We start from the raw sequence: 27,454 nt of genomic DNA, 5'->3' as shown, positions 1-27,454 counted from the left end.
GTTTTTTATATCTTTGAATAGAGTTGTCCTGTGTGTGAATACGAATAATACTAATGTCAACTTCTCCAGGTTGTTATGACAATTAAGTGAAATTGTATCTATAAAGCTACCTAACAATTATATTAGTGAAACGCATCTTCTCTTATAAAGGATTTGAATCAGCTTACAATACTATATATAATAAAATAATTGTACAACATTTTAAAAACAATTTTAAAATTCAATAAGAGCAGAAAGGCAAAACCAAAGGAGAAAAAGGAATTATAAGTAGTTGGATCACAAGGCCCTGTAGACTTCTGTAGCTGAACTGCAGATGGCCACAGTATTTTAGAAGTTTCTCATGTACTGTGGGGACTGATAAAGAGCCACCTAATGTGAACTAATACTGTAATTTGCATGGTTACTACTGCTGCCACTTCAAAGTAATGTTGATTTTAGGAAGCATCTGAAAGTGATTTGAATAATGATAATGTTTGGCCACATTTCAGAAAGAGGTTTTCTCTACACCTTAGAATAGTTCTTGTCTTCAGTGTCATGTACAGGAAACAGTGGGCTCAGGATGTAGGAACAAACCACAGAATCAACACTGTTGCCATTCAACCCACTCAGTTTTTGGTGTTTGCTTTTTTTTGGCGGGGGTGGGGGTGGGGGTGGGGGTGTTTGTTTTGGGTACTTTCCAAGAACTTTTCTCAGCCCTCATTTTGCCTGACACCTTCTTGCTTATTATCTGCATTTGTTGCTCAGTCTGACAACAGAGCCTAACCCCTAATTCTTAGGAGGCCTGCATGTATGTTTCCACTTGGTGTGCATTGATTAAACTGGGCTTGCATTAGCAAATAGGAGAACATTCGCACTGGTCACCCTTTAAAAAAATTTTACTCTTACTTATCAAAAACCAAAAATTTCAGAGATATTTATGACAATTACTGATCGTGTACTAGAAAAATCAACAATAAACATATTTAAAAAGAAATTTTCTCTTTATTTATGGAAAGTTTTTTAAAAGCCTGTGGGAAATATGAACTTGCAAATGTGACTAACTAGCAATGTCACAATTTTCCTTCTTGCCTTGTAACACCTTTAGAGTGTGAATGATGCTACATTCTTACTTGTACCTGTAGAGTGTGAATGATGTTGCACTCCTAGTTGTACCTGGCCCAGAAGTTTTAGAAAGCGTACTCCACATGCAGCTATTAAACTTTAATACATACTCTATTTTCTGCTACTTTGAAAAATGGAATGTACTACAGTTTTGAATTCTATGTCTCTTAAATGAATAAAAAACAGACAAACCAAAATTACTCTACCCAGCAAAGCTATCATTTATAATTGAAGGACAGATAAAAAGCTTCTCAGACAAGAAAAAGCTAAAGGAATTCAACAACACCAAGTTAGTATTATAAGAAATGTTAAAGGGACTTTTTTAGAAAGAAAAAAAATAAAAAATATGAAAAATAAAATGACAATAACTGCATACTTATCATATAATCTCTTTTAATGTAAATGGATTAAATAATCACATCAAAAGGCACAAGGTAGTTGAATAGATAAAATGACAAGACATATGCTGCCTATAAGAGACTTCTTTCAGATGGAAAGACACAGACTGAAAGCAATTTAGGCGTTGGATAACAGACAACAAAGGACTATCCTGAAAAGAAAGAAAAGAAGTGAGGTGAGCCTACATTCTTCTTGACCTTCTGCCTGGAGGCCCTTTCCCAATTGCAGTGCGAGGAGGCAGAGTCCTAGCTGAGAACAGTGCAAGTCAAGCAGAGAGCAGCAGGCTCCCTGAGTTGAGGAGCCAGAGAGTGGAGTTGGCTGTTGCTGAAGTGGCTGGAATTTTTTGCTGTTGTCATCATCTTGGGAAAGTTACTTTAATTCTCTGAACTTTAATTTCATCATTTACAAAATAGGGGTTATAATAGGTATCCTGTGTGGTCAGGGTAAAGATCCAATCTAATTTTATATATTGCACCTAATAGATAAAAGGTGCTCACTAAATTGCAGGTGCCATCTTCCTCTACCTCTCCCTCATTATTATTTCTACTTTCTAGAGCATGTAATTGTAAAATTTGAAAGGTAAGATAAATAAATGGAATTTGGTCCTAACCAGTAAAGTTAGTGGGGAGGGGATATGTTTTTGGATATCTAAGTCATAAGTTAAATATAGCCAAACTGAATTTAATGTTGGCTAGGGAGAACCCAAGATATTTGCTCTGAAGTATTCATTATATTTTTTCAATACACTATTAGTTATAATAACACTAGAGGTCTAGTGCATGAATTCATGCACCAGTGGGGTCCCTCGGCCTGGCCTGTGGGATCGGGCCAAAACCAGCTCTCCAACATCCCCTGAGGGGTCCCAGATTGTAAGAGGGCACAGGCCAGGTGAAGGGACCCCACCAGTTCATGATCGGGGCCACGGAGGGATGTGGGAGGTTGGCCAGCCGGGGGGGACCATGGGAGGGTTACAGAGCGCGTCCAGCCCATCTCGCTCAGTCCCAATCAGCTGGACCCCAGTAGCAAGCTAACCTACCGGTCAGAGCATCTGCCCCCTGGTGATCAGTACACATCATAACAAACGGTTAAGCAGCCTTAGCATATTACACTTTGGTTGAATGGCTGACCAGACTACTGTACACTTAGTATATTAGGCTTTTATTATATAGGATAAAAAACCGTCATCTGGGTGAGATCAATTTTAAAGCCTAGTACATATTCAATTTCTGAAATATTTGTAGAATATTTACCTTCTATGAGACCACTTCAACCTCATAGGGGCAAGTATGGGAAAAAGTTGAAATTGATAAATATGGGAATGTATATGTGGGAATCTTTATTCTGTTTTCTATAAATTTATTGGGAATATTTAAAATATTTGCAAGGCAAAATGAGATTTTATTTAATAACTAGAGGCCCAGTGCACAAAAATTTGTGCACTCAGGGGGGTCCCTCAGCCTGGCCTATGCCCTCTTGCAGTCTGGGACCCCTCGGAGGATGTCCACCTGCTGGCTTAGGCCCACTCCCTGGGGGATCAGGCCCAAGCTGGCAGTCAGACATCCCTCTGACAGCCCGGCAGCCCTCAGGGGATGTCCACTTGCCAGCGGGGAGCAGGCCTAAGCTGCAGTTGGACATCCTTAGCGCTGCTGAGGAGGCGGGAGAGGCTCCCACCACCACTGCTGTACTGGCAGCCATCAGCCTGGCTTGTGGCTGAGCAGAGCTCCCCCTGTGGAAGCGCACTGACCACCAGGGGGCAGCTCCTGCATTGAGCATCTGCCCCCTGGTGGTCAGTGTGTGCAATAGTGACCAGTCATTCCCAGTCGTTCTGCTGTTAGGGTCAGTTTGCATATTACCCTTTTATTATATAGAATAGAGGCCTGGTGCATGGGTGGGGGCCAGCTGGTTTGCCCTGAAGGGTGGCTCAGATCATGGTGGGGGTCCCTACTGGGGTGCCTGGCTAGCCTGGGTGAGGGGCTGATGGCTGTTTGCAGGCTGGCCACACCCCCTTTAGGGTGGGGGGTCCCCACTGGGGTGCCTGGCCAGTCTGGGGGAGGGGCTGAGGGCCGTTTTCAGGCTGGCCAAGCCCCTCCCCCCCCAGCAACAGAAGCTTACAGCCTCTCCTTTTTTTCTTTTTTTTTTATTCTGGGATTTATTTACCTTTTATAATTGAAACTTTGTTGCTCTGAGTGGAGCTCAGAGCCAGCCAGGGCGGGCTTGGCTTCCTCCATCGCCAGGGGCAACCCACTTCTGCTTGCTCCAGCTCCATGGCCACGGCTGGCTGAAAGCAGGTATCTGGGGTTTATTTACCTTCCAAAATTGAAACTTTGTTGCTTTGAGTGGAGCTCAGAGCAGGCGGAAAGCTTGGCTTCCTCCATCATTGGGTCAACCAAGCCTCCTGCTTGCTCCAGCTCCGTGGCTGCTGGGTGCCAGCTTGGTTGGGTTAATTTTCATATAGCCACTCTGATTGGCTGGCGGGCGTGGCTTAAGGCATAGCGAAGGTACGGTCAATTTGCATGTTTGTCTTTTATTAGTGTAGACTAGATGACCCTATTATCAACTAGTTAATTTCTTCCACTTGTGAACCTACTTATATTCCCAGTCCTTCCAATTCTAGATGACTATGAAAAATAGGTTTCAATTGTGCAGAGGACAAATACTTTATTCTTCCCCACATGAGCTCTTTCTAGTTTTAAGGATATTCTAGGTGAAGGTTTTCTGGGAGTTAGCAAACAAGTGTTCATTCACATTGCTCACATCCTTCATATTTTTATAGACACCTTGATGTATGCCTTCTGACTTCTGGTCTCTGCTGAAGTCCTAATCCTTTCCATCTCTCCCTGCTCAGCTATTCAAGTGGCCCTTCTCTGGACCTTTCTTAGCTCTGCTGTGACTTCCTTGAGCTGCAATCACCAGAACTGATCCACCTACATTACACTCTGTCAGGGCCAGCCTGACAGGTTGAACCGGGCTGAGGTAGGGAGGTGGGAATTGAGAAAAGAAAGAAAGACAGGAGAGCAGGATCGGGAGGACTACAGGTCAATCGAGGAGCTGCAGTAAGTTTATTAACCACGCAATGCCTTCTATACACAAAACACTGAATAGGAGGTCTGTCAAGAGGAATCTATTCTTTGTTCCTCTTAATCTCTAAGGGAGAGATAGAGCAGAAGGACAAATTCTCGGTACAGCAAATCTCAGTAAATAGTTACAGACTTCTTGGTAAGCCATGAAAGGCTGTTCTCATTCTACAAAGGTTGCTCTCATTCTACTGATAACCGCCATCCAAACAAGTCTGGGAAAACTGTGTAGGTAAGGGTCCAAGCCTTGCTAGCCCCTTCAGGTGCAAGGACCATGTCAGCTTACACCTGGTCTCCAACAACACTCAAGCATAAATGACAACCAAAACAAAATTTCACTGAAGGAACTATTGGAAGCAAAAATAAAATTGGGAACTTAGCATTAAGACAGCCTGTAGAGAAGCAAGCATAGTTTTAAAAAACTATGTGAGAAAATATGAAAATTAATCTCTTTGTAACAACCAGCAGATTGGAGAATGGAGAAAAATTAGTGTTTTAAAACAGTTGTTTTATTACTTCCAAATTTCAAACCTTTCATCACATGTGGAATAAAATCAAGCTCACCACCATGGTCAATGATCTTGCCTCTCTCTGTGTCTCCCACTTTACCTCCATCCACTTCCACCTTACTCACTCGTTCCAGCCAGACTGGCCTTCTTGCTGCCCAGGAGGCACTCCATCACATTATGACTTCATGGCCTTCATGCTTGCAGAACCATCTGTGGGGACTGCTTTCTCCCAGATCCCACACAGCTCTCTTCTGCATATCGTTCAGGCCTCTGACCAAATGCCACTTTCTCAGAGAGGCCTGCCTGGACCAGCCAATAGCCTCTCCTCTGTTCTTATCTTATCCTCTTACCTGCTATATTATTCTCATTCTCTGAAATTATTGTAGGTAGTAGTTTAACTTTGTATTATCAGTGTCCCCCATTAGAGTGTAAGCTCTGTGAAGATAAAGACTTCGTTTAAGCCAATAAATTTTGGGATACTTTGTTATGGAGTAAGAGAGAGCTAATAGAACAATATATTGAAATCATAAGTTCTAGATGTAAAAGGCATTGGAGTGGAGTTGGAAAGAGATGATAAAATGATGTGGCATAACTCTTTGTAGTTTATAAAGTATATTCACAAAAGTAACATGTATACAGAGAAGTTAAATAACTTTTCCAAGGAAAGAAGTGGAATGTGAAGTTTGACAATCCGGTTCCTTAATTTCTACTTGTAACTGGTATTCATTCATTCATTCATTCATTCATCTACCCACTCATTGATGTATACATACAACACACCCATGCCAGGCACTAATCTACTTGTGAGGAGAATGCTCCATCTCAGCCTCCATGAGTACCCAGGATTCTGAACTTAGCTCTTTGTTCAGATTCCTCTTTGGCTTAGTTTGCTCCTCACCTACCCCCGGTAGGCCCCATCTAGATGAGAAGAATCTTGGCTGCTGAGGGACCACAGGTGTGCTTCAAAACCTCTCTGTGCTCCCAGTTGCCTCTTCTGTAAACTGAGAATAATAATAGAACATACTTCATTAAATTGTTATAAGAATTAAGAGTTAATATATGAAAAGCACTTAGAATAATGTCTGGCACATGGTATGTGTTCAACAAGTATTAGCCGTTGTTCTCATTGTTTTCATTAATAAAATTATAGTATTTTCATATGATTAGGACCTCAGAGACCAACCAGTCCATTTTTTTCTGTTCATTTTACAGACAATAACACTGTAGCCTAAGTAGCCTATTATACTGTGGCTGTGCTTTCCAGAGTTTAAAGGTTGAATGAGGTACTAGCAGAAAGAATACCATCTTCGTAGCCCAGCAATCCTACTTTCAAATTCCAGTTCTGTCACTTGCAAGTGTGACTTTGAGCTTACCTCTTCCCTTTTCTGAGCTTTTTAGGTCCTCAGTTGTAAAATAGGGATAACACAACCTACCTTGATGGATCACTGTGGAAAATGAAAAGTAATGACTGGAAAAGTTAATGACTGGATAATGTGACTAGCATGCTGCCTACGGATTAAGGAGCATTCAATCTCTGAGGCTGTCATAGCTGCCATCATGATTGCGCTTGGCTGCTGCAGATTGGGTGCCAGATCTCCGGGCCCTGACTGCCAGCCAAACTCACCCTGCACAGTCCATCTGTACTTAAAAACAAACAACCAAACAAAAAACAGGAATTTGCTTATACTCCTTTCTATCAGTTTTCTTTAATAACTATCTTATCTTCAGTAGATATTATCAGCTATCAAAAATTACCTGTGGCCCTGGCTGGCTTGGCTTAGTGAATAGAGTGTTGGCCTGTGAACTGAAGGGTCCAGGGTTCAGTTCTGATTAAGGGCATATGCCTGGCTCAATCTCCAGTAGGGGGCGTGCAGGAGGCAGCCAATTATGATTCTCTCTCATCATTGATGTTTTTATCTATCTCTCCCTCTCCCTTCCTCTCTGAAATTAATAAAAATATATATTTTTTAAAATTATTTGTGCCAGTTGATAGATAAAATCCTGAAAGTCCTTTTTGTTTTTAAAGAAAAGAAAGGGGGAGAGGGGAGAGAGAGGGAGGAGAGAGAGAGAACTCCCACTGTTGGCCAAAAGCATTTAAAACTAGTCGAGTTTAGGATGAGCATCTGTGCCTGCCTCTGCTAGGGAGATGGCAACTAAAACAACTTGTAGATGATGCCAGATGATGAGACACTATGTGCAGCAGTGATGTTGTGAATCTGACACATTTGTTGAGGTAGAAATAGCTAGAGAAATGTTCAGGGACTGATGGAAATTGAGCCAGACAATTTGCTTTCCTTTTTGGGGAAGCATGCTGAGTAATTAATAAATTCTAACTCTAGATAATAAGGCATGGCCTTCCACGTCTATCAGAAAACAGATCTGTGGAACTCTAATGTCCATGGAAAGATTAGAGATGTCTCACAGTGGGGGTTGGAATGGGAAATGGGTTCCATGGCCAACTTTGAGAAACACCTCGCTCTCGAAGTTTTACAATGTTCATTTATAAATGAAAGATGCTGAGAAGTCCTGTAGGTAAGAAGCCTGTTTAATACATCTGTCCCTATATTTTCCTGAATGACTGGCACAATCCCCATCACCATCATGCAGAACAGTGGCTGGTAGGGAACACTATTTGGGAAACTGTACAAAGTTTAAAATCAGATCTTAATTTTATTGTGAGTCTCTGCTTCAACCATTTTAGACCAAGGATAAATGGCTAAGGAGAAGCGAGCCACACTTTGCTTTTTCATATCTGTTATGCCCAGATTTCAAGATTCCCAAGAAACCACATCAGGGAGCCAGCCAATCCGATGCAAAAGCATAAGAATCTGTATTTCAAGCTAGCTTGAGCTCTCCATCCACCAGACTCACCGACACATCGGCTAGCCAAGTGGCCAAGAGACCGAACCCCGCCTAGAGACGGGTTTTAAAGGGGGGGGTTGGAGTAAGGGGAGGAGAAAAAACTGTGCTCTGCCGATTGGCCAGGCACAAGTCGATGTCTTGTTCCTGGGTGTGGCTAGCAGAGTCTTAGACTTCCGGGAAGAACCTTCTTGCCAAGCACGTGGCCAAGGTCATAGCCCTTACCCTGGGGCAAGGTGGAGGGTGTAGCCCTCGCCCTTTCAATATCCTGTTTTCTATGTAGGGTCAGAGCTGTAGCATCTGCTGACCCACATGTATCAGAAAGCAGAGCCCAGACCTTTGTGTTCAGCTACTTATCACTAACCAGTAGTGGAATTCTCTGAGAATCATCAGAAAGTAATCAAAATAAAATGAAAGGAAATTAACTTGGATTCATCTAGGGATGGCTTTGGAGCAGCCAGTGAATTGCCATTGTCTTCCATAGGTCACAATTTTTTTAAAAATGTTCTTATTATGACTGGACTGTGAAATCATAAAATAATTTGGGGATGGAAACTGTGGGCCCAAATAAAGCAACAAAGTGCATGTTAAGATATAAGTAATTTTAATGACAGAGATAATTATAACTGATTGAAGCCTGGAATTCTCTTACTATGTAAAATGCAATACACAAAAGAAGTAAAACGGAATCTCCTTACCACACTGCCATGTTCATTATCACCTACTAGTATCTCTAAAGTTCAAAAGTGTTTCACCTTTTTCTCTTTTTCTCATATTTCCATCCTCTACTCTCACATATACACCCATCAAATGTTTTCTCTTTTGTCCTTAATTCCTTTCCTTCCTGCCTTTCACTGCAGCCTTTTGGGGGGAAAAAAGAAATAAGACAAGAGCATTCAGTGATTCCAAGATACCTGTAGGAATATCCAGTTCAAAGCTGAAAGATAACAAATCAACCATAAGTAGAATTTGGTAGTGATATATCAAAAAGAAAAAAAAAGAAAATTAGTTCAAAAATTATTAGGCTGTATCATCCCTTTAGTCTTGACCTTTAGGTAACTCATAAATAAATACCATCCAAATTTGACAGAAGTGAACTGCAAAATTCCCACAACAGCAATCTGACAGAAATATCATTTTTATTTGATGTCAAAAAGTAGAATTTCTTAGCTGTTTAATAAAATAGGAATTATTAAGAAAAATAAATGTTGGATTTTCACCCAGATACCTCATCCACACTCAAGGTCTCAGAGCTCATTTGCATGTCAGCGACTTTACTGTTAGATGGAAATGCCTCAACCTGGAAAGTGTTTTTAATGTAGTTATATTTCATTTGCTTAGACATGTATTTTTATAGTGAAACTATATATAATAATGTTGATATTATATATCAATATTTTATGTTGATTATGTATTCAATGTCTTTTTCTATTTGTCTGTCCCCAGGAAGCAAATAACTTGGATAAAAGCACAACAAAAGCAGAGAGTGTTGGGCTCTTCCAAATGTGGTATGGCTTTGACCACAAGTATCCTTTGACAAAGATGACCCAGGACTGCTGCCCGCAGAAGTTACCCCAACACTTACCATAAATACAGAAAAAGGTAAAGTGAATTCACCACTAAATTTATCAGAAGCAGTAAAATTTCAGAAATGGAAAAGCTGTATAGTTCATACTTAGGTGTTGCAAGAGGCTAAAGTGAAATCTCTGAGTCAAGTATTTCCCAGTGTAAGATGATAAAATCATAGAGTCCTGAGGACCAATCTGTTTTATTGTCTTTCCCTTTGTAAAGATCTTACTTCTGGTCCAGTTTGACAGAGACCAGATAAAGCTCCTTCCCCTTCTCCCAGGAGCCCACTCCAGTGCTTTTTTCAATGCAGTAAATAATGGAGTGGGCAGGGCAATGGAGGGGCCAAGGAGAAAAATACTTCTGGTCATTACAAAATAGCACTACATAGTTTTCCAGGCAGACTTGAGTAAGCTTCTCCCAGTGAAGGGCAATTTTAAAATTGTAGAAATCAGTGTAAATACAGTGGCTCAGATATACCTGGTAGGTCACTCACAGGGCTGAGTCAGGCCTGAGAGTCCCTGCCAGTGTGAGCTGCAGGAAGCAATCCATCCTTAATTCCATGCAAAAACACTGCCAAAGAAAGGCAAGGATTGCACTGAAAACTGAATGTGTTGGGTCTTTATAATTAGTTTCCCATGGTCACAAATACCTCCTCTTCCAGGGAGAAAATGTCAGTCACTGGGTGATTTCAAAGCAACTCAGCAATGATTAAAGCCACAAGAGATCAGTGAGAGAGGAAGAAGAATTAAGAACAGAGAAAAGAAATTCAAAGAATAATATGAAAAAGAGATAAAAATGGAATAGGGAGAGGAGGCAAGAGAAATACATAAAATTCATAGTAGAAAGGAAAGGAAAGCAAATTAGAGGAATGACTGTGTAGAAAACAAGTAAGAATGAAGTAAAGAGAAGCCAATTGAAATTGCAGAGATAAGCAAAAATAAAACAAGGTGAGAATTAGAAAACAATTCTTTAAAAGTAGAACATCTCAAGAATTACAAAATGGGGATGTGGAAAGTAGAGGTTTTCTGAGGATGTGGTTTTATTTTTCCATAGCTCTGTTAACTGTGCTCAGGTATCTTGCCGTGCTCAATCTTGAGTTTTATGGACAATGCAAGTTGCTTCCACCTTAAAAGCAGTCCCTTTTGGCCATCAACTATCATTTGGAGGTTCTGGTATCTCATCAACTACCCAAGGCCTTCCCAGTGGAAGCTGGTTCTTACAAGGTTATGCTAGATTATGTGCCTGGTTGATTTCTCTTCTGGAAACATAATTTCCCCTGCCCTTATTTAAAGTATCTGATAATCAAATTTGTACAAAGTTTAAAAATATGACTAAAGAGAACACTTAAAGGCTGCTTGGTTACGACAAGATGTATAATAAGAAAATTGTAACTTGGAAATGAGATAAAAGATGTTTCTGTTCAAATTCTGACTGTGCTGTGAAGAAGGTTTTATAATGAGGGAAAGGAATAAAGGGGGAAAGTGACTTTAAACAGAAAATGAAGGTGGGAACCCACGCAAATGTTAAGCTGAGAGCAATGGCACTAAACTCAGATGCTTAGTTCTTATCTTACTTTTCAGCAGGGGCTTATTTCCATATCATTGTGGACAGACTAGCAACAAATCACAGCAGATTTACACTCTCAGTGACATCTGTTCTCATGGTAATTGTCTTCCTGTGCATTCATTCTAGAAAGTGCAGTGCTATCTCATTACACAAATGTGTCTTTACTTAGACAACAGCCTATTAACATCCTAACGAAGCTCTGAATGCATCCCGGAGAGCATCACACGTTTCCACTTGGTGGCCTCTTGATATAGTTGTAATGTTGGAGACAAATGATTCACTTGGCATTGTATTTATACTATTGTTCACCTAGAACCTAGGTGATGTGCCCCATGAACCTCACAGGTAGGCTATGCTGGCCCCGCCTGTGGAGGGATGACCCTCCCACCCCAGGGTCAGGTTGCCTGGCCTGGCCAAAAAGAAATTATTGTGAGGCTGAAAGAAATTGATTATGCAGTTTGGAGTTGCTCAAGTTTCATTTCAGTACAATTGCATCATGTAAGTGAGGCATCATAACAATTACTAACAAGAAAAAGAAGAATAAATAAGCCTTCATATGCACCTGTATTAATCAGAGACAGAAACAGAGCTGATAGAAGCTATATATATGCAAATACATACATGAAAGCATATATATGCATATGTATACACCCATACACACATATATACAAAACATGCATACATAAATATATCCATACACACATGCAAAAAGAGATTTTTTTCAAGGAGTTGGCCTGTGATTGTGGAGCTGGCCAGTGCAGAATCTGTAGGGCAGGTCAGCAGGCTGGCATTTGTTGGTTAGGAAGTGATGCTGCAGCCTTGAGGCAGAGCTTCTTCCTCAGGGAAACGTCAGTTATGTTCTAAAGGCCTCCTGTCTGATTGGATGAGGCCACCCACATTAGAGAGGATATCTCCTCTACTTAAAGTGGGCTGATGGCAGATGTTAGCTCAACTACAGAATTCTCACCCAGATTAGGATCTTATTTAATAACTGGATAATCAAGTCAAGTTGACACCTAAAACTAACAATCGCAGTACTCAATTCACAGTCAATGTATGTCTAATATTCAGATCCAAGAATAGAAAAAGACTCTAAATTCACCATCATTATCAAAAAACCAAGCCACTGTTGCTCACCTAGTTTTGTTTTTTACTTCTTCATAGCATAATTAATACACACATACACTTCCATAACAATTTTCCAAAATTACAGGAGAATAAAAGTAATAAAAATTAACATTTGATGAGGATGGAGAGTGGATAAGTACTATGTGGAGTGTTTTATACTTACTGTTCATTTAACCTCCACAGCTCAGTAGAATATAAGGCAGCACAGACTGCTGTTTGTGTTGGCTTCTACTGAACCAACCTGGCTCCCTGTTCCAGAGCACTGTTGGAAGCCTATGGGGCCAAAATTAATGATTAATTAAGATTTCAATATTATTCAATGTGAGCAGCAATCCTGACGCTTGCAGTGCAAAGGAGACATTGAAAAAGGGGAGAGGAGAAAGGGAACGGTTACTGAGCACCAGCACCTGCCATTGGGGTCATTATTTCACTTAATTCTCATAACCACTCTTTTTGTCTTATTTAATTCTTACAAGCACCCTTTTGATGGTGAAAGAAACAAATCTTCAAAGAATTTAACTTTCTTAAGGACCTATAGCTCATGTCAATTCTGAGATTCAAGCTCATATTTGTTTTATTTTAAAGTCCATTAGTGCACTTAAATGAACTTAATCACAATAGCTCTAGGTCCATGATACCCTATCTACATGTAAACCCCACGCTGCATGTTCAGAAAGTCACCTTCCATCAGTGAGTAATCAGGACTGCTCTCATGTGCAGTGCAGAGCTCACATCTCAAGCACTTATGAAGATCTACAGTGATAATGCCGGGGTCATTGTTGGTCACTACAAGAACAACACCATAAAGTAGCCCCAAGTTCTTAAGTCAGGTCCTTGATTTTTCAGGGGCAGAAAGTTAATATGCCAAAGACTTCAAGAATGGCTTAGCTTTACGGAGATGACACTAGCCAAACTGAAGGAGGCACAGTATAAACCAGACACTGGATTCCTAAATCATATATATTCCCATGACCAACCATGGGGAGGTTCAAGTTCTAATGTAGTCCCTAGTGTCTCTCCAACCCCCTTTCCCACTCTTGCTTCCTGGACTTCCTGAGACACACCAAGTACAACCCTGCTTCCAAGCCTTTGCACTGGCTCTTCCCTCAGACATTCACATACCTCCTCCTACATTTCTTCCATTCAACTTGTCAGTGAGACCCTCCTGGCTCCATATTTAAATTAGCAGTCCCAACAGGAGCACTCTTTACCCTTTCCCTGCTTCATTTTTCACCATAACAGTTATCACCATCTAACACAATATGTACTTTATTTGTTTTAATAATCTCTAACCAGGATATATGCTTTCTAGAAACAGGGATTTGGGTTTGTGTTCATTCATTGGTGTGTCCTCAAGGCATAGTACAAGGTTGGTACATGGTGAACACTCAATAAATATTTTTGAATGAGTGAATGAATGAATGAAGCAAGCAATATTTGCTATCCAGAGCATCTTCATTCTAGACATTGATGTAGCTGAAAAATCCCATTGATTATCTGAGGTTGCTAAATGAGTGTGAAAGTAGAGCAAGGCAGACTAGATATAATCTTAGTGTTTTTACCCAGGCTGCCCTTTGGCACTCAAAGGGCACACTCCATGTAGACATCCACCCTCCCCAGCCTCAGTGTCCCTCTCCCTAGGCAGGAACATCTGCATCACTGACCTCCAATGGTTAGTCCATCCTTCCTTAGGTTTAATGGGTACATTCAAGCCTGGCTCTGGCTTAGAAGTTGCTATCTGTCTGGGTGATTTTGAATGCATCTTTTCTCACCTATCATGTGTTTATTTTATTAATATAAAAACTCAAAATTTTAGAGGCACCTGCCATCCTCACTAACAGTCTTTTATAATAAGAGACTAGGAGTAGAAATCAATGCCCCTTTATTCAGATTTTTAGTCATCAGACAAATGATTTACTTAGACTGATAGTGTTATAGCTGATGTGGGGAATCTTATGTTGTTCACAGTGACTAATGACCCTGTTGGGCTGTCTGCTTCCTTCCATTCCATTGTTTATCATCTCTCTCTTTATGCATGTGTGTACATTGGTCTTACACATGTGAATGACACCAGATAAGAATGACCTTTGCCAAAATAAAAAGGGCAACCGAAAATCATTTTTAGCACTTCCTGTATGCTGATATGAACTGAAAATAAGGAGTTATCATGTGGTTGTCAACATTTTACATAAGTGTGAATAAAGTGCAAAGATAACAATGGATTGGCAAGTTGACACAGTAACAGAATTCCATGAAGCCACTTGGATGAACTTCCTTCCTGCTAGTGATCTGTGCACGGAGTTGGACCAGCAAAATGCAGGCCATGCAGCATGTGTGGTGCTGCAGCCTTGAGTCCCCATTAGTCTGGTAAGCAAGGGGCAGGTACCAGCTCCTCCTGTGCCAAAGGGTTACAGGCTGGGCTGCATTCCAGGAGCAGTAAACATGAACATCAGGGCAATTTAAAATGAAACTTAGGCCCAAGTGTTTAATGAATTTAAATGAAATGGCACTGTAGTTTTAAAAGCGGGGGAGGAGAGGGGATAATCCTTCCCCTTCTAAAAATTGACAGAAATCATTACATCCCACACAGTCACAGTTCTTTTAAATTATAGGTATGAATATTGTGAGCAGTAATTTCCATTTTATATGATGATCACTGCATTGCAGTTATTTCTTATTCTGACTGGCTGAAGCATCCATGAGTTATCTATTGGAGTAAAACTGTGGCCTTGTGAATGATGAGTTTACTTCACAAAAACTCTGAGGAATGAGGAATGTTGGTACTGTGATCCCTGTTTTACAAATGAGGCAACTGAGCCCAAATAGGGAAAAGGTGCATCCAAGGTAACTGATACACTGGGGCCAGCATTCATAATCAACAAAAAGCAGTCTGTGTCCACCTGATGAATCCAACGGGCTTGGTTCAGTGGTCCGTCCACTGATTTCTGGTAGTGTCAATATGTGTGATATTGTAAGTGGCATACAATAGGTAGTTCTATGTGATGGATTCTTGCCATCAGAAGCTTCACCAGTCGTAGGGAGGGTGTGTTTTACTTTCAGTAGCAGCAGGACGTATAACAGAAGATGCAAGTAAGAAATCCTTCGTTCAATGGATGCTTTACTGAGTGCCTACTGTGTGCCAGGCAATATACTAGTACTAAAGGTTCTGTAGATATGGGATAGACATGGTTGACCCTCATGAAGTCTTGCTTATTTGCCTCTTTAAAATGAATCATGACCCTAAAGCTCCTTGAAATGACATGTGGTCCTTAGGGTAAGCAATCATCTTTCTAAAGACTCTCTACCCACGTACCCACAGTATCCCCCATGAGGGTACACATGGCATGTAATTGCTGCCCCCAGGGAAGCTGGCTGTAGGGAGGAGCAAGTGTGTAGGGGCAGCAGTGCAGCCACCACTCTACCCAGGTGGTTAGTTCACAGAGGATTCAGCTTCACTGCTGGTCATCCTTGTCCTCTCAGGTGCTGGTGTAAGAAAGATGTTGTAGATAGCACCTAATTTAGCACCTAAGTGAAATGAAATTAAAATTCACTAAAAGAAAACACTAGCTTCCTGGATCCTTGTGCTCCCTTGACTTTTTGGTGAGAATCAATGTAGGGAAATGTTCACAATACCTGGAAATATGACCTATCTTTGTTTAGGTCATAACTTGGGTCTTTCTTGATGTCCTCTTCCATATAATGGGAATAATAATTGCTATCCTTTGTTTTAACTAAATCCATTGGAAAAGTTGGCTAGTTACTAAAACAGCTTTCTACAGATGGTAACTGGTTCCTTGCCTCTCAGAGCCCAAACATACTAAAACAGTTAAACAGTGCAGTCTTCTCAAGACTCTGTGGCCTACATACATTGCAGTATTCCATAGCTAGACCACAACTCTCCAGAGTTCTGACAGGTGACTCAAGTATGACATTGTGAATTGTTGTCCCAACATGTTGGCCCCCCTACTGTGATTGCAAAAAATTGTGGGTCCCAAATTGATAATGGGGTTTTCTACAATAATCCTAGGATTCTATGAGCTTTTGCATCCTTGATTTGTATTTCTTTTTCACCATAAAATTTTAATGCTCTCTCATTTCATCTTCACTTTAAGCAAACAATATAAAAATCTGAATTTATGAAAATAAAAAATCAGAAAGTAACTCCCCCTCTTCTAGAATAGATTCACAAAATAAATTCATTTAAATCCATTTTTAAAAACTCGGTTGAGAGAGATGTAAATCAAAACAACAATGAGGTACCATCTCACACCTGTCAGAATGGCTATCATCAACAAATCAACAAATGACAAGTGCTGGAGAGGATGTGGAAAAAAAGGAACACTCGTTTACTGCTGGTGGGAATGCCGACTGGTGCAGCCACTATGGAAGACAGTATGGAGTTTCCTCAAAAAACTAAAAATGGAACTCCCATTTGACCCTGTGATCCCACTTCTAGGAATATATCCCAAGAAACCAGAAATACCAATCAGAAAGGATCTATGCACCCCTATGTTCATAGCAGCACAATTCACCATAGCTAAGATCTGGAAACAGCCTAAGTGCCCATCAGTAGATGAATGGATTAGAAAACTGTGGTATATCTACACAATGGAATACTATGCTGCTGTAAAAAAGAAGGAACTCTTACCATTTGCAACAGCATGGATGGAACTGGAGAGCATTATGCTAAGTGAAATAAGCCAGTCAATGAAGGAAAAATACCACATGATCTCACCCATTTATGGATAATAAAGACCATAATAAACTTTTGAACAAAAATAGATACAGAGGCAGAGCTGCCTCGAACAGACTGTCTAACTACAGCGGGAAGGCTGGGGAGGGTTGCGGGGCAGGAGAGGGGAGTAAGAGATCAACCCAAGGACTTGTATGCATGCATATAAGCATAACCAATGGACATAAGACACTGGGGGGTAGGGGAAGCCGGGGGATTGTCAAGGGCAGGGGCAAAAAAAGGAGACATATGTAATACTCTTTGTAATACTTTAAGCAATAAAAAAAAAGAGAGAAAAAAAATAAAATAAAAACTCGGTTGAGCAAGTTCTCATTGCAAAGCACTATATTAGACTCTTCTCATTTGTTTACTTATGCATTTATTCATCACATGTTTATCAAGAGCTACTACATGGCAAGCACTGTCCTGGACAGTAGGAATATCACCACTGACAAATTCTCACAAAGCTTACATTTCAATCTGGTTCTGTTTTTAAGGTTGACTCACAGATGTCTTTCAGAAGCATGACTGTGGTATAAAGTAAGATACACTTAGACATTTTATTTTTTGTTTTGATCAAATAGAAAAAAAAGTTTGGGTCAGTGGTCAGGATGTATTGATTTGCTTTTGTAGCCTATCCACCACTGAGCTGTGTACTTTTAGGAAAGTTATTTACCCTCTTTGTGCCTCAGTCTCTCAGTTGCAAAAAGGGGATGATAGAAGTCCCTATCTCACAGGTTTGTTTTGAGGATTAAATGAGTTAACACAAACCACTTAGAACAGCACTCACTAATGTTAGCTGTATTATTACTGTTATTATCTGTTAATGTCTGTATCTCTTAGGGAAGCATCATGTAATGTGCTTAGTATTCACTGTCATTTATTATCTCCCAGTGACCAAATTATCCATTATTTTGTATGCTTGTAATAATTTTAATTGTAACAGCCATATTTTAATACCATAACAACGTCTTCAGTCTTTATTAAAAAAAAAAAAAAAAGGTTCCACAGCCCTCTCTGGTTTGGCTCAGTGGATAGAGCATCGGCCTGTGGACTGAAGAGTCCTGGGTTCAATTCCAGTCAAGGGCACATGCCCGGGTTGTGGGCTTGATCCCCAGTTGGGAGCATGCAGGAGATAGCCGATCAATGATTCTCTCTCATCATTGATGTTTCTATCATTTCTCTTCCTCTCCCTTACTCTCTGAAATCAATTAAAATATATCAAAAAAAAAAAGGTTCCACTTAGGTGGAACTTAAAATCAGACTTAATTCTTCCCCTCTCATCTTGAGTAAATGGATATAGCTGGATGTTAGGTAGTTCTTTTGTGTCCCATACTCTGCACATGCAATTGTTTTATTTATGATTTTTTAAAGTTATAGTCCATGGTTGCATATTTATTTTTATTGAGATTAGACCATAGATAGCAATTTAGGCTTGACAGAGAAGTGCAGTGATCTTTCTGTCCCACATGGAAGCAGTACGAGCTTTTGATAAGAGTTACTCCTCTTGTACCTCCTCGTGATAAAGGAAACCTTTCCATTGCACCTTGCAGGTGAAGCTGTGTGTTGTGTCACTAGCAGTATGATGTTATATTTGAAGATTTCTGGGTCAGTATTGAATGATTTTTAATAGAGGAAAAAAGAAAAGGATGGACAAAAATATATGTATTACCTTAATGTTGCCAGTTTTAAATTTAGTTTTTAATTTCTTCCCCTGGAGAAAAAGGTGTTTTTTTTTAAAAAACTTTTTAAATTGCTGCTTGGTCACTCCTTCTCAACTCTAGGAACCAAGTCATTTACAAGCTGACAATAAATTCATGAGCTACCAGAGACACACTGCCACATGAGTCATGGCTGCAGGCTCCATGGATCACCGGCAGGGCCTGAAGCAGGTCTGTTTCATGGGCCTCGGTATCTAGCTCTTGGCTGCATGTGAAGCTGTGGTAGACACAACATAAAGCATGTGGGCAGAAGTGGCTCTGCTGTAATTAAAGTTCACTGCACAAGGTATATATGGTGATGACATAGTCTCAACGTATGTAAAACCAACTCACAAATAAGAGTGGGCAGAGGCAAGTGTGCTGATGGTCAATGGAGGGGAGATCGTTGGAGAAGCACATACTGTTCTAGTCCTGTGGGAGAGTCTGTGCAGGAGTGGGGATTTCCTAATATGAATTAAACAGTGGAGAGGGATGCTGAGCGTTCTGACCAGAGGGGGAACCTGGAGGAAGGCCCATGAAAGGGTGGCATAAACAGCTGAGACAGCCTGTGCAATTCAGAATTGGAAGGACAAAGAGAAAAGGGTCATCTCCAGAGGACTGTGCAGTCAGCCTTCGAAGCAAAGGACAAAGCTCATTCCCTTCATCCGGGGTAGTCAACATTCTCTTTTACTGGCATTAATTTTATATTTTTGTTTGGTGGCTCAAATGGCAAAAGGTGGAGCAATATGTCAGAGGCTAAGGAGCCTTTAGTTTCCTTTCTGTCACAAATCTGATTCATCCGGCATGGCAGTCACTCATCAGGAACCTATGCATTTAATGCTTCCAGCATTGCATTGCATTTTAATGTCTCTTTCCTTGAAAAACAGTATTTTGTTTAAATTTTCTTCAATGATTTTAACTGAATTTAGTTTTCCTACTCCCCACCACACTCATACACACAAAAAATATAAGTGTGTTTTCTAGCATCTTCTGAAGCCACAGAGATGGGTGGCCCCCCTCAAGATGCCAGCACCCTAATGAGGTAGAGTAGCAGCCCCCAATGCCAAAAACTAGATTGAAGTTATGAGCAAAAGTGTTACAGAAGCCATGGTGGGGAGGGGGAGTATAGCCAGCTAACAAACTTTAGAGAATGAAGGAGACCACACAGAAATAACTTAGGAAAAGGGGATAAAAAGTAAGAATCTGTAAGGAGCTAGGCTGAGGATGTGAAGAGCTTTCTGGCAAAGGAAACAGTGCAGGGAAAGGCATACTCAGTGTGTGGGGTGTTTGGAAAATAGTGAGAACTTTAGGGTGGAAAGTGAAACTGGAGAGTTTTCATGAGAAAACTGGGCAGGACTACGTGTGTCTAGTCTTTCTGCCAGCAGGAGGCTTGTTATCATGAGATAATGCACGGCCGTGTGGAAGGTGGTGTGTCAGGGAGAACAATAAAATCTAAAAGGATTTTGGAGAGCAGCTCCTAAATACACCCACCAGTTTTCTATGGACAAAAACAAGGACAGAAATGTTCTCATTCTTCCGTGAAAGAAGTTTTGGACCACTCAATATGTGTCTCAAAATATAAATGTGTTAAAATATAAATGTGTCATTTCATTAACACATTGGTTCTTAACTTCCACTAACAAAAATGACCCAGTGATGTAATTGTTAGGGACTACCAGATGTTTTCTAGTTAAAAAGCCAACTCAGTTCTTCAACTCAGCTCTGTTATTTCAGTTACCTATTCATGGTCAGAAGCAGGAGAATTTCTGACAGGTTTTAATTAATCTAACGGAAAATGTTGATTTCAAGTTCATATTCAAAGGAAAAGCTGTTGTTGTTTTTTGGTTGCTAAACTGATAAACTAAATGCCACCAGCCTGCAGGCCCTGCTCAGCCTTCTGGGACAGCCTTGCCAGTGGTAGCTGATGCTGTGGGCCAGTGATTTTCCAGCAGTGTGCCACAAGAATTTTTAAAACATGAAATGCCTGACTATTTAGTCAGGAGCACTGACCTGTTTTCCCTTAGACTGTCAAATAAAAAAATGACAACAGCCAACACAACAACAGCTGTATGGTGTGAATGAATCAAAATTATGCCTATTTTTGTCAGATCAACAAAAAAATATATTTTGGGTGTGCCGCAGAATTTTAGTAATTAGTTTATGTGTGCCCTGAGATGGGAGAGGTTGAAAGTGACCAATGTAGAGGATAGAAGCACAAGAGAGCTAAGCTTTTCCAAAGGAAACAGACACATCCTCAAACTATTGCCTTTGACATCCCTTGAAGCAGTTTCCTTGGAATTCCTTGAAATCCACCAGCATGTTGTATATCACTGACTTGTTGCCTGTAAACTTGGCCAGAGTTGATTTCCGCTTATAAATTCTGGCTCCTAAGCAAGTCCAGCCCTAGTCCTCTACCAGTGGTAATAGCTGGAACAGAAAGACAGTGACTGCTGTCTCCCTTTCCCAGCAACCGTGGACAACTCTTCCCACATCCCTCACTACTGCCCAGCACTTGGGTTGCAGGTACTGAGCCCTTTACCTTTCCCTCCCTGCTTCATGTAGAACAAATCATGTGTGCAGCTCCCAAGAGCAGCATGCCAGTGTGGGAGACTTTGGGTGCCAAAGCAAGAGGGGCCCTACTCAGAAGCAGTTACCCATACATTATGCAACTCCAGCAGCACAGGCTCAGAAGCTTGGTCTTTAGCTTGACCAATTCTTCTTCCATTCTTTTGTGTTTTGTTTTTTTCTTTACTCTTAGTCTGAAGTCCTCAGGTCTTCCCTAAACTGAAATGTTCAGAAGAGCAATATGTTCATTAGTAGTTGTACAAGCACTTTGCAAACATCAAATACTTCATTAAGTTGAAATGGTGCCAAAATCAGTGACAGATGTACAGGCCTGAAGGCCCTCAGACACGCTATGCAATATAAGCAAATAATTATATTACATTTTTTATTATTTTAAAATTCTAGCTGATTCCCTACTATATTAAGATAAGGGTGTGTAGATAAGTTTCTTCTCAGTCTATAGATATGTCTTATTGAGAAATCTTCCTCCCCAGATCTCTGGCACCCACAAACCCCACTCTTGACGATGGCCTACTGTGAAATGGATGTTCCCCACTCCTCCACCAACCAGCCCGTCAAGGATCTCTACCATTGCGTGATCTCACCTATATGTGGAATCTAAAAAAGTCAAACTCATAAAAGTAGAGAGGAGAATGGTGGAAACAGGGACTAGGTTTGGAGAAACGGGGTACAATGTTTCCATTCTGCAAGCTGAGCAGTTCTGGAGATCAGATGAACAGCACCATGACTGTAGTTAATAATGCTGTGCTGTGGACTTGAAATGTGCTAAGACAGTAGATCTTAAGTGTTCTTATCACACAAAGGTTTTAACTATGTGAGATGATGGATCTGTTAGTTAGCTTGATTGTGTCAACTCATAGTGTATACATCCATCAAACATTACACAGTACACCTTAAACATATCCAGTTTTTATTTGGCAGTTATTCATCAATAAGCTGGAAAAATAAATGCTGTCCTTTATCTTCATGCAAGGTGAAGCTGGTGCTCTCCAGCTGAAGCCCTTCCTTCCGGCCTCATTGTGAGGACTGTCTGTGTTCCTGTGAGGAACTGCAGATGAAATCCCTGAGGAACACAAGTTTTCTTGCCAGCTCAGTCTTCGCCAAGTCTTTGAAAATGTCGTCTAGGCCATTTGGAAAAGGCAGATTAGATTTAAACCGAGTTTTCCAAACTGCTGCTTGGGACTCATTAGTACTTCTAAAAATAATTTTAGCGGGTTTCTAACCAGCACTTTTTAAATAAATTAAAGTAGGCTAGAGAAAATGATAGGGCACTGCAGAATTAGGAGTAAAAACTATTTCATGAAACTTGTTTTAGGTGTGTGTGTGTGTGTGTGTGTGTGTGTGTGTGTGTGTATACTAGTTTGTGATATAAAATGTGTTTCCTAATGGGTTCATGATCAAAAAGGTTTAAAATCTAGATCTACATTGGCCTCAAACCCTTTTTCAGGAACACTCGGGCTTTTTCCCCTAATTGCTTTAAATGCCAGACAAGTTGCATAAGAGCTCAGAGAAGAGAGAGCCATCAACCCTTATAGGTGATTTCAGAAGTATTCATGGAGTTAGTGGTCTTGAGCTGGACTCTGAGAAAAAGGCAGACTTTGACAAGTAGAAATTGGAGGGAGTCAGAGAAAAGGCACAACACAAGAGAGAGAAAAACAACACAGAACTTTGAAATAGAGTGAATTTGAAGAGCTAGCTCCTAGGCTGCCTCAGCCCTTCCGCCATGGAACCTCAGGTTCTAGGCCTGCTCAGGGCCAACATTTTCTAATCTGTGAAATGAGCATAATCATATCTGGCCCATAGTAACTATAACATTCTCTGAAGACAGAGTTAGACATAGATGTCCACTTGGGGTTATAAAATGCACCCCAAGTATTTGAAAAGATGGAAAAGATAGCTATCCTAAGTCAAATAGGTTGGCTGTGGATTGGAGTGGGCAGGATCCAAGTCTGGTGGACTTTTTGTTTAGCACAGAGCAGTAGACATCCTTCTCCCTTTACAGGGAGGGAAACTGAGGCTCAACCAAGCCTGGATTAAAACTCAGTGCATGAGACACCCCTTCCAGGGGTTCTTTCCTTATTTTGTGCTTTACAGCTCTGAACCTCAACTGGGTGTAGTTTCCACTTAATTTCTGGTTTAGCCAAAAAAGCCTAAATTTTCTTATAACTAATTCTCTTTGGAGGAATTTTGAATTTTATATTTACTCCTTCACTTACCTGTTTCCTTAAGTTTTCTTCTTGATTTTCCCTTTTATCTTTCTCATCATTCCATTTGTTAATGCAACAAACAAAACTAATCCTGCTCCTTTCCCACAGTAACATCTGATTAAATCATATATAAAGCCCTTCTCTATTAAAGCCCTAAATGATTGGTTGCCAAGCTTGTGAAAGTTGCTGAGCCAGTGCATGGCCAAATCCAATAATGAAATATACCTTGAGTGTTTCTCACTGAGAAAGATTGTATGTGTCATCTCATAGACTCACAGATGGGCACATTCTGGAGTGTTAGCAATTGCTTCACTTTATGTCTCCTACCAGGTCCAAGTTCATTCAAGTCCTTAAATTGTTAGATGCTTTTTGTTTATCTGAGGTTTGGTTGGTAAGAAAAAAAATTCCACTTCCTTTTATTCGCTTTTACAGAATAACTAGTCATTTTCCTTTTGGGGAAAGAAAAAGAAAATCTAGACTTGCCCTTGGCTATGATATTACTTATTAGTTGGTGAAGTAAATTGACTACAGTCATCTGAAAAATTTTGTGGAGTTGAATGCAAAGTCCTCACAATTTTTCTCTTGTTTTATAATTCTATTTCTTTACCTTTTCATTTTATCCAAAAGTTTTAATAAAAACAATATAATATAAAAAGGCTGCATAGTGCATAAAAATGAATGAGACAAGGCAGATTATATATTTAAGTATATATTTTATAACATCAAGTGTCAGTTTTCTTTAGCAATTAGCTCAGCATTCATTTTGCTGTGAATAATGAAAAAATTAGATGAGGTTCCCATTTGAGTAAACTTATAGTTTTCATCCTTTCTCTCCATTTTTTCTCATCTGCACTACAGTTCTTTGTATACAGGGATGTCCCTTTACCCTTAGCCAAATGTAAAAAAGAGTATTTTCCCACACATTTATTATGTTGAGAGTTTTAACTGGTATATAAATAGAAATCTTCAGATAAGAATACATACAAGCCTGAGCATGGGCCCTCCTACAAATTTTAGGGGAGAGAGAGTGGTTAAAATTGGAATTAGTTCTTTAGTATCAAAAGGAAATTATTTATATTTAGTGACTTTAAAGATTTGTAACTTTAAATAAAACATTTTTCTCCTTCTATAGACAAGCTGTATTATGATGGTATAGATGAGACCCTTCTTTGACATGATAGGGACTCTAGTTTCCTAAGATAGACTCTTTCTCCAATTTCCTACTTACTTACATTGGAATCCATGTGCCATCATTTTTTATTAAGTTCTTTATTGTTTAATGTATTATATAAGTCTCCTTTTTTCCCCCCATTGACCTCTCCCTGGCAGCAGCCAACCCTCAGAACATGCCCTCACCCCCCACTCTGTGCCCATTGGTTATGCTCATATGCATGCATACTAGTCCTTTGGTTGATCTCTTACCCACTCACTCCCCCCACCTTCCCTCATAGGTTGGATAGTCTACTCAATGCTTGTATGACTATGGTTCTGTTTTTGTTCATCAGTTTATGTTGTTCATTATATTCTACAAATGAGTGAGATCATGTGATATTTACCTTTCTCTGACTGGCTTATTTAGCTTAGCATAATGCTCTCCAGTTCCATCCATGCTGTTGCAAATATAAGAATTCCTCCTTTTTTACAGCAGCATAGTACACCATTGTGTAAATGTACCACAGTTTTCTAATCCACTCATCTGTCAATGAGCACTTAGGCTGTTTCCAAATCTTAGCTATTGTAAATTGTGCTGCTATGAACTTGGCGGGTGGGGGGAGGCATATATCCTTTCTGATTGGTGTTTCTGTTTTCTTGGGATATATTCCTAGAAGTGAGGATTACTGGGTCAAATGAAAGTTCCATTTTTAATTTTTTGAGAAGAACACCATACTGTTTTTGACAGTGGTTGTACCAGTCTGCATTCCCACCAGCAGTGCAAGAGGGTTCCTTTTTCTCTGCAACCTCTCCAGCACTTGTCATTTGTTGATTTGTTGATGATAGCCATTCTGACAGGTGTGAGATGGTACCTCATTGTTGTTTTGATTTGCATCTCTCAGATGACTAGTGAATTTGAGCATGGTTTCATATGTCTCTGGGCCTTCTGTATGTCCTCTTTCGATAAATGTTTATTTAGATCCTTTGCACATTTTTTGATTGGATTGTTTATCTTCCTTTTGTTAAGTTGTAGGAGTTCCCTATAAATTTTGAAGATTAAGCCCTTATCGGAGATAACATTGGCAAATATGTTCTCCCATGCAGTGGGCTTTCTTGTTGTTTTGTTGATGGTTTCTTTTGCTGTGCAGAAGCTTTTTATTTTGATGTAGTTCCATTTGTTTATTTTCTTCTTAGTTTCCATTGCCCTAGGAGCTGTGTCGGTAAAGACATTGTTATGACATATGTCTGCTATTTTGCTGCCTATGGAGTCTTGTAGGATTTTTATGATTTCCCATCTTACATTTAAGTCCTTTATCCATTTTGAGTTTATTTTTGTGTATGGTGGTAAGTTTCCCAACACCATTTATTGAAGAGATTGTCTTGACTACATTATAGGCTCTTGCCTCCTTTTTCTAATATTAATTGAGCATAATGGCTTGAGTCGATTTCTGGGTTCTCGGTTCTATTCCATTGTTCTATATGTCTGTTCTTGTGCCAGTACCAGGCAGTTATGAGAACTGTGGCTTTGTAATATAGCTTGATATCTGGTATTGTGATCCCTCCAACTTTGTTCTTTCTCAAGATTGCTGCAGCTATTCGGGGCCTTTTTTTTTTATTCCAGATGAATTTTTGGAGAGTTTGTTCTAGATCTTTGAAGTATGCAATTGGCATTGGATCTATAGATTGCTTTGGGTAGAATGGACATTTTAATGATCTTGATTCTACTAATCCATCAACACGGTATATTCTTCCACTTGTTTATGTCTTCCTCGATCTCTTTTTTCAGTATTCTGTAATTTTCTGAGCACAGGTCCTTTACCTTCTTGGTTAAATTTATTCCTAGGTATATTAATTTTCGTGTTGCAATGGTAAATGAAATTTTTTTTTTAGTTTCTCTTTTTGTGAGTTCATTATTGCTGTATAAAAAAAGCCACAGATTTCTGGGTGTTAATGTTGTATCCTGCTACATTGCTGAATTCATTTATTAAGTCTAAAAGTTTTTGATGGAGTGTTTAATGTTTTCTATGTAAAATATCATGTCATCTGCGAATAATGAGAGTTTTACTTCTACGTTTCCAATTTGGATGCCTTTTATTTCTTCTTCTTGTCTGATCGCTATGGCTAGTACTTCTAGTACTATGTCGAACAGGAGTGGTGAAAGTGAGCATCCCTGTCTCATTCCTGTTCTTAGGGAAAATGGTTTTAGCTTTTGCCCATTGATTATTATGTTTGCTGTAGGTTTGACATATAAGGCTTTTATTATGTTGAGGTATGATCCCTCCATCCCATTTTTCTGGGAGTTTTTATCAGGAAAGGGTATTGGATTTTGTCAAATGCCTTTTCTGCATCGACTGATATGATTATGTGATTTTTGTCTTTCAATTTGTTTATGTGATGTGCCACTTTTATTGATTTGCAGATATTGTACCAGTCTTGCATCCCTGTGATAAATCCCACTTAGTCATGGTGTATGATCTTCCTAATGTAATGCTGGATCAAATTTGCTAGGATTTTGTTGAGGATTTTAGCATCTATGTTCATCAGGGATATTGGCCTGTAATTCTCTTTCTTTGTGGTGTCTTTATCTGGTTTTAGGATTAGGGTAATGCTGGCTTCATAGAATGAGCTAGGACGTGTGCCTTCCTCTTGAATTTTTTGGAATATTCTGAGGATAGGTTTTAGTTCATTTTTGAATGTTTGGTAAAACTCCCCTGTGAAACCGTCTGGCCCTGGGCTTTTGTTTAATGGAAGATTTTTGATGACTGCTTAAATTTCCTCCTTTGTTATTGGCCTATGGAGATTTTTTGATTCTTCTTGATTGAATTTGGGAAGGTCGTGTTTTTCTAGGAATATGTCCATTTCCTTTAGGTTG

The 27,454-nt window shown here is 39.9% G+C and overlaps 1 protein-coding gene across 1 annotated transcript in view; it reads left to right on the top strand.

Annotated features, from left to right (window-relative positions):
- Positions 1-27,454, top strand: part of SLC9A9 (solute carrier family 9 member A9) — a 766,430-nt gene that overhangs the window by 628,660 nt on the left and 110,316 nt on the right. Inside the window, 1 exon segment of the mRNA XM_070403739.1 lies at positions 9,389-9,468. Within this exon segment, the coding sequence (XP_070259840.1) occupies positions 9,389-9,468 (80 nt within the window).

The sequence above is a fragment of the Myotis yumanensis genome, unplaced genomic scaffold, assembly GCF_028538775.1.
Source record: "Myotis yumanensis isolate MYYU_CA2020_CCGP unplaced genomic scaffold, mMyoYum1.0.hap1 SCAF_2, whole genome shotgun sequence".
In the NCBI taxonomy this organism is placed as follows: domain Eukaryota; kingdom Metazoa; phylum Chordata; class Mammalia; order Chiroptera; family Vespertilionidae; genus Myotis; species Myotis yumanensis.
Note: the sequence above shows the minus strand (reverse complement) of the source record. Positions and strands in the feature narration are given on the sequence as shown.